We start from the raw sequence: 12026 nt of genomic DNA on the forward strand, positions 1-12026 counted from the left end.
CAAAAGGTTCAGTAGCTCAGTAAGTCGCAGCAAGTGAAGGGGGGGTGCTGTTATAATTCTGGGTCCTCAGCTTTTTATTCAGTATCCATAAAATTATTCATAAATGAGTAAACAAAGATAAAATGCGTTAATGAATTAACGACGTTTTAAGTGGTAGAACGATTTTTCCTGCTATAAATACATAGGTAGAGAGAAAATAAAGTGAAGACAAGGATGGGGAGGGACCTTAAACAGTACAAACGGGAACAAATGAATTTAACTATTTCAAATGAGTATTAGAGCCACAATGAAGAGGGGTTGGGACGAGGAGCACTAACCCAAATAATTCTTGAATATGCATATTGGCTGAATACTTTTAGGCTAAAGACAAAAGGAATGTAAGTAAATAATGAACTCTAGTTCATTAATTTGTTTTTTGTGTTGATATTTAGCAATTCTGAAACTACTTAGTGTACATTCCTGTATTGAGCAAATAAGTAAATGTATAGTCGATAATGAGAGCCAACATTCAGAGAAAGAATTACAAATATAGAAAGGGAAAGTTGAAATTAACCCAATCATGTTGGATTCGAATTGGCGCTATCAGTACAAAGTTGTGTTTTTAATATATCTAAGTAGGTGTGGATGTGAAAGTGTGTGTGAACGTACAAATCTGGGAAAATTTTAGCACTGAAGCAAATGAAAGTAATAAATTATAAATCCTAGAATAAAGTAAGCTATGAGTCAGTACTGATGTGTGAATGAATGAATGAAGAACTTAATGAATAAATAGTAAACGAAGCAGAAGGGTAAGCTTTACCTTAGAAGAGAAAACTGGTAAATACGGAATGAATGATAGGATTAGGATTAGCAAATCACCATTTGGCAACCACAATAGTAATGAGTGCTTTAGGTAAGAATCATCAATAAATGATAAAATTAGTGGGTGGGAATTTATTGAGAAACAAGATATTTATATAAGATATTTATATAGTCTCAAAATATCTCCCTATGAGATACTTATTAATTAAAAAGGGAAACTAGTTTCCTACAGTGAGAACCTTGGCAAGTGATCAAAGTTATTATCACTAGTAATGGGACAAAAATCACATCATGATATGCATTGAGAATGACACAAATCTCATTCCTGCCAAAAATGCATAACCTGAATGTAATTAAGAAGTCAGATAAACCCAAATTGAGGGTCATTCTACGAAATAAATAGCCTACTGTACTCTTCAAAAATGTCAAGGTCATAAAAGACAAGGACTGAGGAAAATATTTCAGGAGACTGAAGAGATGACAGCTGAATGCTATGTGTGATTCTGGATTCGATCCTGTATCAGGACAACAAAGAGAATCCCTTTTTAGGAAATCAAACTATGAAGGGTAAAGGGGCATCAATCCTTTCAACTTGCTTAAACCGTCCCCACCACCACCACCAAAGTTTCCACTGTTACGAAGATGGTTGTCACATTATAAACATTGCTGGGCTTACACAGATAGACTAATGTGTTCACACACGCGCACATATACAGTCTCCCCCACCCCCCCCCCCACAAGACTACTAAACATTGTTGAGTATCTTTTTTTTTTTTTTTTAACATAATAATGCCATGGGCATATTTCTTAATAAAGACATATAGCCTTGTTTCATTCTTTACTGTTTTTTTTTCTTTCTTTCTAATGAATGCTTCCATTTTTCCCTAAACGTAATTGTCCAGGATTGAGAAACCAACTTACTTTAATGGTAGAACCATTCATGAGGATACTGGGGTACCTGGTAACTCATAGAATTGAAGGATGTACCAAATCAACAAGATTCCATCAGGCATCAGGAGAGCTCTGAAGAGCTCAGTGACAGGAGTTTGGGGATGTTTTCTCTAGTGGAAGATTTTTAACATGACTGCTCTAACTACCTTCATTTTCAGTATCTCTGCATGCAAGGTTGAAATCTTTAGAACCAAAAAACATGTTTGGTCACTTTGGGCAGCATTTGTCACTTAAATAGTCAGCTATTGTCATGGGAGTAAGGGCACAGAACTCAGACATTGGCCTCTGGGTGCCCTTCCCACAGAAGAAGGACCAGCAGAGTAGCCACCCCAACCAACTTCTCTTTTCAGAGAGGCTCTAATTGCTTCATGCCTGGTCTGTTCCAGTCTCTCCATAAGCCCAGAAGATTCTCTTTAACTGTTCTATTCACAAGTAATTCTTAAGATTTATTTACATGTAAGTAATAAAAAGAGGATTTAAAAAATTCCCTCAGTGGTCCTGAAGGCAGTAACTGACTTTCTTTGAATTTAGAGCATTGTAGTATGTAAATATAGAATTTCAGTTTTCCATCAGTGTCTCTAATTGTTCTCTGTAGCTTTTGAGATTGAATTATTAGCCCGGCCGGGCGTGGCTCAGCGGTTGAACATCGACCTGGGATCCAGGCAATCAGGGTTCGATTCCCGGTCAGGGCACATGCCTGGGTTGTGGGCTCAGTCAATGACTCTCTCATCATTGATGTTTCTATCTCTCTCTCCCTCTCCTTTCCTCCCTCTGAAATCAGTAAAGATATATTTTTTAAAAAAAGGAAAAGATTGAATTATTAGTCCTTCTAGTGATCACATATACCAGGCATTGCAGAAGTTGTTAAATAAAACTGTTCTTGTTGGTCGAGTCACCTGCCAAAGATGTGGTTGGGCATGGGGTTGGTGGAGAAAGGAGGAAATTTACCTTTGTGGAACCACAGAAGTTTCAGAAAGAATACTCTGTGGTATTTTAGGAACTATGGCCCAAAAAAGGAAACTGTGTTAACATGGTGTCTCAGTCAGTTCCAGCTGCTGTAAAGAAATACCATGTACTGGATGACTTAAACGACATTTAATTTTCTTAGTTCTTAGGCTAGAAAATCCAAGATCAAGTTGCCAACAGATTCAGTATCTGACAAGGGCCCTCTTCCTGGCTTGCAGACAGCTGCCTTCTCACTACATGTTCACATGGCCTTTCCTTGGCATGTGTTCTTGGTAGAAGAGATCCCTGGTGTTTCTTCTTATAAGGATACTAATCCTATCACAGGGGCCCCACCCCCATGACCTCATCCGAACCTAATTAATTACCTCCCAAAGGCCCCACCTCCAAATAGGATCACATTGGGTTTCAACATATGAATTTTGGGAGGACACATTCAGTCCATAATACATAAGTATATGGATTTGAAACTGCTCTTGTGTACTCTTAAATATACTAGGCTACTTAGAATACCATATTTGTCAAGTGTCTTTATAGCTCTCAGAGTTGGCCCTGGGGAGGGAGTTCAGCCTTTGAAGATCATAGTGCACCTGTGTTGCTTTGGCCACAATGTTTTAGGCCATCTAGAAGAGACTGTTGGCTGTCTCTTTTGCCAGTCATGTTGGGTTGTTTCTAAGTAACTATTCTCAAATTGATGTCCAGAAATACTGATATCCAGAAACTTGTTTCTGCTCACCATGTAAATAAGACCACATTGACAAACGGAGAAGTTTCAGTTCATTATAAGAAAGGTTTTGGTGAATTCTGTGCAAGAGAGTAAAAAGTTGATTTGAAAGGCACAGATTTCCTTTGACTTGGCAGTCATCTTATCCTGACAGCATTTAATGTAAAATCACTGTGGCTAGAAAATAATCTTATTAGGTTTTAATTAAAAGCACAAGGTATTTTTTCATGTCTCCCTCTCATTATTGATCTCTTTTTCATCTTTTTCTTTTCTTCCTCTTCACTTCCTTGTTCTCCCTACCCCACCCCCCTTTGCCTCCTCTTCATCATCTTTGAGCATTTAAAATGTTTTGGGCTTGGCTAATCCCTATGGATAGAAACTGAGCTGAGCAGGATATTGATTACCAAATATGGTACTGCTGCTAAAGATGTTAGAGGAATGTGGCTTGTATTCTAAGCCTCCAGCCTCTGAATAAGCTGCCAAACAAATTAGGTCATTTTAACTTCTTAGTTTTTTTAATAAGGATCTGGAACTTTGATTTGGAACATGACGGTGGTGGTATTTTCTCTCATGTGGAGGAGGGGTATAAAGAGGGGGATGGGGAGTTGGGGAGACTCTCTTCAACGTATTTTAGGACCTGAGCCACCAACCCAGGTTGTGTCAGAGGCAAGCATATGTGTGGCGCCTCAGTTGACTGAGACAGCAGTGAAAAAGCTGAGACATGGAATTCCGATGTGCAGCCTCATCACCTGAGGCTGGAAGCTCAGGTGGACAACTGACAGCTCCCAGGATGTTCTCATGTTACAGTGCCAGGGCCGCAGTGCTCAGGTTGATGTGGGCTCAGGTTTAGGAGAGTTGCTTCTTCACAAAAAGGTTGATGGAGTTTAGTGCTGGTGAGGACACCCTCAACTTGATGGCAGGTTGTTACCATGTGTGGCTTAGGGTGTATGGTGTGAATATGCACATCCTATCACAGCGTACCTTTATTTATTTATTTATTTATTTATTTATTTATTTATTTATTTATTTATTTATCTTTATTGATTTTAGAGAGAGGAAAGGTGCATGAGAGAGAGAGAAAAACAATGATGAGAGAGTCGTCACTGATCACTGCTTCCTGCACGCCCCCTCCTGGGGATCAAGCCCACAGCCTGGGCATGTGCCCTGACCTGGAATCAAACCTTGATCACCTGGATCATAGGTCAATGCTTACCTGCTGAGCCACGCCAGCTGGGAGCACAGCGTATTTTTAAATGACCCACAGGGACTGGGGTTGCTTCTAGCAAAGACGACAGCTCTTCGGGTCCATATTTAGAAATATTTATTCTGTTGTGATAATTAGCTTTGATGAGTAAAATGCTCTTAAGTGGAGCAGATGGAAACAAACACTACTTCAGAATTCTGCTTTGTTCTTTTTCCTTATATAAATTTTTGGCAAGATAAATACTAAGGTTTCCCAAATTAAAACAAAAATTGAGACCAGTTAAAGAATTTCCTTTTCTGTTTCATATAATTGGCACCTCCTTTTCACTTTTTGTTGTTGGTTAGGGCTGTACAAGTAGAGTCCCTTTCTTCCTACCCACCCCACCCCTGCCTGTTTGCCACCTTCAGTTGGTTTCTTCTGAGAATCTTAAATCAGGCTCAATAAGAAATTATACTCACTCCAGGACATCTATGGGTCAGGGCTCTGTGGCTTTTGTTGTACCTCTCAGAGGACCTGTCTTTCCTCCCCACCCCCACCTTATTTTGCCTACTGCTGTTACCATCCAGTCACAAGCTCTTCCTCCATCTTTGGAGCTAAGTGTGTGATGTTCAGTTGTTCATCCTGATCGGCAGTCAGAGATTCTTACTAATTTCCTGTGGAAATTGCTCTTGAGTTTCTTCAAGCTGAGCAAGAAGAAGAAGAGAGGGGGCTTTGGGGCCCACAGGCCTACGTGTTCTTTAGGATAGTCGTTTTCAGAACTTCACTTCTTTTCCAGAGCCTGGGACCCAAATCTAATTTGGATGCACATTTATACACTATACTGGGATACATTTTTGATGCTATGGCTTGGGTTCAGAATCCATGTTGTTATGAGATGATTTGTCATGGAGGCATTCTTGAATGGTGGGATGGTTTCAGAATACACTTGCTTATCTTGCCCTAAATCTTGTATTTTATAGTGTTTGTGAATTATTTCATTGAATGTTTCTGTTTTAGATAAACTGCAATAATAGGGTCAGGATACTTGAAATGACTATCTTCTCTCTGGCCTATATCTGTTGTTTCTCTGTGTAGCTAATAAGCCAAGTATAATCAAGATCAGAACTTAACCACATCAAGATATTTAGGTTTTATATAAATTTATAATATAACTGGAATTAAATGATACTTGTTATATTAAAATCTTAAAACTGTTTAGTTCCTGCCTTCTTAGTAACTCAGAGTACATATATCACTGTTATGAAAGTTCTCCAGCTAGACAGGGATGGGAATTCCCACCCCCGGGTAGCTGATGAAAACTGAGGCATTGAAGAATTACATTAAGTCAGTGTCAGAACACTGGTCAAGCATGGGCCATTTTAGATTTCAGAAGTTAGACTTTCTAGTGTTGTACAGGGCTTTACATGAACCCTTTTACTTTAACTGGTAACCATTAATTAAAGTTTTTAACTATGCTCGTAATTTGCTGGTCTAAGTTTAAAACTTGAATTTGAAAGTTTTTCTCCAAGAAGAAAACCCATGAAGAAAAGTTGAAAACCCATGTAACTAAAAATGAAGTAAACTAAATCTTCCCAGCTTTCTGGACATGTTGTGTTACTGGTTTTTGTATTCTGTGCAAGTAGTAAGAATGAGAGTTCTTGCTTTTTTTCTTTTTCAGATAGGCCAAGATTTACTGGTGTGTTTATTTTGTCACTATTCTGGTTTGACTCTAAGGAAATGAAAACATCTTCCATTTGTTCTTTATTTCTAAAGGGCATCCGCTTCGATCCTGAAATTCCGCAAACACTACGACTAGAGTTTGCTAAGGCAAACACGAAGATGGCCAAGAACAAACTAGTAGGGACTCCAAACCCCAGTACTCCTCTGCCCAACACTGTACCTCAGTTCATTGCCAGAGAGCCATGTAAGTGGATCTACTTTTCATTTTTAAGGAAAAAAAAAAAGGATCACTAAGACTTGTTCATGTGCTATACACCACTGGACACAGCTGGCTGAATGTCCCTTCCCAGTTATTTCTATGGGGAGGCTGCCAGTTCTTGCTGTCTGAACTCCCAAATATAGCTGTCTTGTTTGTGATTGGCTGTGTCAAAAGATGGTTCAGCTCGAATAGAACTATAACTACAAAATTTCATTTGATGTGTTGTAGATTTCCTTAGTGGTCTTGACTTTATCCTGAGTGTGCCCTCTTTGCCTTAGAGTGAAAGCCCTTTTTTATTTCCCCATCCTTGGACAAGAGAGCTGGTTCTCAGAATTCACTCTACTTCATTTCCTGAAGAACATTAGTTCTGTGGCTTTGGGAAAATACAACGTTAAAAGTGAAAGACGCAGACGTTAAGAAGTTTATTCTATTTTTGAGAAGAGTTTAGCCATAAATCTCGGGGGGAAAAGTAAACACACAAAGCATTTATATATTGGAACAATCAGTTCCAGCAAAGTGATACCGGGAAAGATTTAAGGAAATCTGGAGCTTTCTGTTTGAAATTAATTGGGTAAGGACACTGACTAATTGTTAACCAAGTCTTTTAGCGCCCTTCATGGCTTATTTGCTTAAACGTCCAGGCTACAATTTCTGTGTTTGATTGAAAAGCTTGAAAAGGTTGTCTTAATGTTCTTAAGCACAGTTACCAGCAGAAGTGAAGCATGAGATGGGCCTTAACTTTTCCTTTCATTTCGCAGCCATATGTGATTGAATATGGCAGGGCATCCAGGAATCCCAAGTGACTTGCTGTTATTTGGAATATTTCTGTACTATCATTCTTCATCTTCTTTCCAAACCACATGATCTTCATCATCTTCCTGTTCTCTCTGACAATATGTTTCAACTTATTGAAATTGAAGGTCACATGGGTTCCTTTCTTGCTCCCGTCATGTGCCTGTCAGATTTAATCAGGTCATTGTGGAAGTTGCAGTCATTCTGTAGCTCAGTCACTCTAGAGAAAGCTGCTGCTTGTTGGTGGAAAACAACAGATAAAAGAGTTTCTCCCCCAGTGTGTTCTACAATTTTCTACAAAGTAATAATAGAGAGAAAAAATTTGTTCTCCCATGTCCTAGGGAAACTTGAAATCTGTGTTTATTTGGGAAGGAAATCTAAATGAAAGTTTAATTTTTAGGTGCAGGGGCACTAAGGGAGGATGTATGGACATTTCTTACATAATTCTGTATCCTCACAGCATTTAGCTCAATACTTTGTATGTTGCATATTATTAATAAATATGTTACAGTGATGAGTGGGTAAAGTAAAAATTTTAATTTAGCTATTTACAGAATAATTCCATTTATATGCCTCTTCTTTTTTTTTCCTGAAGTTTTCTCTCTCTTAAAAGGCATCAGACAAAAGTATTTGTAGAAGACCTTGATTTAGAAAAGATAACCTAGAGCAACTCTTTACTTTTCTAGAGAATTTGCCTGCCTGAGATCTCAGAATGCTTTGAAAAGATTAATTCAGACTGGAAGTGGAATGCTGGCCATACTTGACCCTTTCAGTTCCTTATGGAATGCTTTATCTGGGAGGTCAAAGTGTTTTCTAAATCTGCTACAGCAGCTCTGTGAAATAGGTAGCCAGAATGTGAGAGCTGGTTCACAGCAGGGTACATAGAAGCAAGGGAGATGAACAGACCAAACATTCACAAGTCCCTGAAGTTATAGGAGAGCTTAACCACATTTAGATACTGCTCTGGCCCACTCTACCTACCTCCATTCCCCATGTACAGGACAGCTCAGAAGTAGTCAGATAGTTTCCATGGCGGGCTCAAAACTTGCCTTGCTGCTCATGGCAAAACAAACTTGAAGTTAAAAAAAGATATCCAAACATGTATTCTTGAGAAAATAAAAGTTAGCGTGATATCTATTAATATAGCTCCTTTTTATGACATAGAGGCCTTGACAAATAGCAGTTCCACTGTGACTCAGATCGACCTTGTCATCTATTAAAATTCCCTCTGGAATTGTGAACTTCCCTGTCACATATGCAGAATTGTTGCTTTTCTGGAAGCATAAGGCAGACTAGTGGTTCTGAACTGGTGAATCCAATTGCACTATGTGCATAATTGGTGCTCAGGGTAGTCGGTTTAATCACTTATCAGGAGTAACTGCCTCGGAATCAGAGACTTTGAGGGTTAGAAAAACTCTGGTGGCTTCTGTGTTGTAGGCCCTGAGGAAGAGTTTTTAAATAAATGCTTTTTGTTGATTTTTTTATGATGGTGGCTGCAAAGTACCCATTGTTATCACTAAAGGAAGAATCTGCTATAATTCAGTTATACAACAAATATTTACTTGAATTCTCATTTCTCAAATATCTGTTGAACTTAAATGAGCACCCAGTATGCTAGACACTGGGGAAGAAGGGGACTGTGGTTGTTGCCTTAAAAGAGCTGTCAGTTCAAGGGTCTGATGATGGTCAGTGTTGTCAGGAAACTTGGCCTGTACAAAGGCTGTAGAAGATAACTTGCAGCTTAGTGTAGCTTGCACCAACTCATACCGCATTTGCTGAGTGCCTGCTCTATTTGTGGTAAGCATGAAGATCGAGAAATCCAGTATTGCAACTTTCCAAGGTAGAGATGGTGGCCTCAGTGGAGATCCTTGGCCTTAGACTTGATGATGTCAGTGAGAGCTCTGACTCTGCCAGTTATTGTCAAGCTTTGTGACCTTAAAGAAAAACATTTAACCTTGCTGTGCTCCTTTTCCCTCAACTATAAAATGGGAATAGTACCTTCTCATGATTATAGAGCTCAATAAAATACTGTATGATTGTGTTGATGGGTGTAATATATGTAGAGTACTAGGCAAATGTAAAGTACAATCTTTTTAAAATATGTTTTTATTGATTTTAGAGAGAGGAAAGGACAGGGAGAGAGAAGCAACGATGTGAAAGAGAAACATTGATCTGTTGCCTCCCGACCACACCCTGACTGTGTCTCAAACCCTCAACCTGGCATATGCCCCTGATCGGGAATCACACCAGTGACCTTTCAGTGCATGGGACAACGCTCAATCAACTGAGCCACACTGGCTGGGCTAAAGTACAATCTTAGTTGTTTTTAATCCTCACCTGAGGATATGTTTGTTGGTTTTAGAGAGTGGGGAAGAGAGGGAGAGGGAAAGAAAAAACATCGATTTGTTGCCTCCCATATGCATCCTGACAGGGCAATCAAACTTGAAACCTAGGTATGTATCCTGACCTGGAATCGAACCCGCAACCTTTTGGTGTACAGACTGATACTCCAGCCAACTGAGCCACTTAGCCAGGGCTGTCTTTTTTTTTTTCCCCCCAAATATGTTTTATTGATTTCAGAGAGTGAAAGAGAGAGAGAAACATCAATGATGAGTCATTGATCGACTGCCTCCTGCACGCTCCCTACTGGGGATCAAGCCGGCAACCTGGGCATGTGCCCTAATGGGAATAGAATTGCAATCTTCTAGATCATAGGTTGATGCTCAAATGCTGAGCCCACCGACCAGGCGGCCAGGGTGATCTTAATTTTTTTAAAAAGCACTGAGTTACTTATATTTCTTAGTAATTAAAAATAGGTATTGATTTTATGAGATATCATAACCCTGTGACTATAGCCAGTTGTCTTTGCAAATTAGGAGAAAGGATTAATAAAATTCACATACAATCCCAGGAAAGTAGTACATTTCCCTAACTTAAATTTTTATTAATTTACACTTCCATTTCTTGCACTCTCTTGTATGTAATAAAGTAAGAAAAATACGAGAAGAAAGCAGAAAATAAGAGATGTAGGAAACATACGTTATGTGAAATTCTTCTAAATTATACAATTGACTGTACAGAAAAGTAGTATTGTGTAGTGTAGAAACTCCACTTTAGAGATGAAAACAGGGCAAGTCACCATGGCTCTGAGTTTTGTTTTTCTCATCTGTATAATGATGATACTCTGTGCCAGACACTCTGCTAAACATTTTACATTCATTCTCTCATTTGATTCTCAATAGCACTATTTTACGTTGATATAAACTGAGACCTAGGAAGGTTCAGTAACTTGCCTGAGATGACACAGTCATCAAGTGTTAAGGGTTGAATTGTGTTCCACCAAAATTCATATGATGAAGTACCAACCTCCAGTAGCTCCAAATGTAACCATATTTGGAGGTAGGTCTTTAAAGGGGTGATTAAATGAAAATGAGGCCATTAGGGTGGTCCCTGATCCATTAAGACTAAGCAAGGAATTTTAAAAAGTTGTCCTTCCTACTCACTCTTCTCCCCCTCCATTGCATTCCTCCCCCCTCAAAAAGCAAAAGCACACTCTATTAAATGGATACTCTTAAAAACCTTGTAAGCACATAACAGTTTAGTGACTCATCAGGCCACTTCCTAGTTTTCCTGCCACACCACTGGAATTTCCCATTTATCCACTACTGACCCTGGATGAGAGGGGAGCCCAAAGTGTGAAAAGGAAGTTCTGGAGAAAGATGGTAACGGGGACACTCTGGGCAAGTCAGAGGCCTTGGGCAATAGTAAAGGAGAGGCGCAGGGAGGAGACTGGAGGAGGCAGCTGGCTGCTGAGAGTAAAGGAGATGAGCACATCAAAGGATGGAGGCTGAGCTTGCAGGATTATATGTACTTGACTCATGCCCATTCCCTCTGAGGCAGCTCCATAGTGGGACTGTCTAGGGATTCTGTTCTTGTGGGCCAGTTTGAAGCTACCAAAAGTGATGTTCAAAGAAACATGCCAGTGATTTTCATTCTGTGTATACAGACTTCATGATGATTGAGTAACCCAGTGAGCAGTTGCTGACCACCACCGCCACCCCCCCCTTCCCCTAACACAACCAGGCTTTTGTGGACCCCATTGTCACATCACCGAGAAAAGCCTACAGTCAAGAGTCAGGACGCACATGCACCTGCCATTCACGATATGTATGAGGGTATCTGTCAGGGGCTTAGGCCCTGGATATTGTGAGAAATAAATAAAAACATGAAACAAAACTAGTCAATAAGGACAGCAAAATATTATTTTAAAAACTGGAGGCCTACACTAATGCTTATTTCCATATATGTCCCACTCTGACAAAGCAAAAATACTGTTTTCCTTTTAAAAAGAAGGATCAAACATTTACTGAGCCACATCAGTGTTTACAGACCTGCCTTCACTCTGTCTTCAAACCTGCACACATTCCTAGTTTTTGCTTAATGTGTATAATTGTAATAATCTTTAATAATTAAATTTAACAATAATATTAAAGTGATACTAAACAGTGGATTTGGTAAGGATGGTTTTCATGTAGACATATCTTGTTTGATGTGGGAGGTAAATTATTGCAGCACCATGTAGATCAGCTAATCTGATCCACTTTATTTACATTATGATTCCATGTCTTTGATTAGCAATGGCTATTAACATTTTGCTTTGACTTTCTTGTTTA

General features: G+C 39.3%; 1 protein-coding gene across 3 annotated transcripts in view; it reads left to right on the plus strand.

The window, feature by feature from the left end:
- Positions 1 to 12026, plus strand: part of RBPMS (RNA binding protein, mRNA processing factor) — a 148772-nt gene that overhangs the window by 90292 nt on the left and 46454 nt on the right. For all 3 annotated transcript variants that reach the window (XM_087814149.1, XM_087814148.1, XM_087814147.1), the window contains exon 5: positions 6396 to 6546. In XM_087814149.1, the coding sequence (XP_087670275.1) occupies positions 6396 to 6546 (151 nt within the window). The remainder of the gene's footprint in view (positions 1 to 6395; positions 6547 to 12026) is intronic.

The sequence above is a fragment of the Miniopterus natalensis genome, chromosome 2, assembly GCF_054644295.1.
Source record: "Miniopterus natalensis isolate mMinNat1 chromosome 2, mMinNat1.hap1, whole genome shotgun sequence".
Taxonomy (NCBI): Eukaryota; Metazoa; Chordata; class Mammalia; order Chiroptera; family Miniopteridae; genus Miniopterus; species Miniopterus natalensis.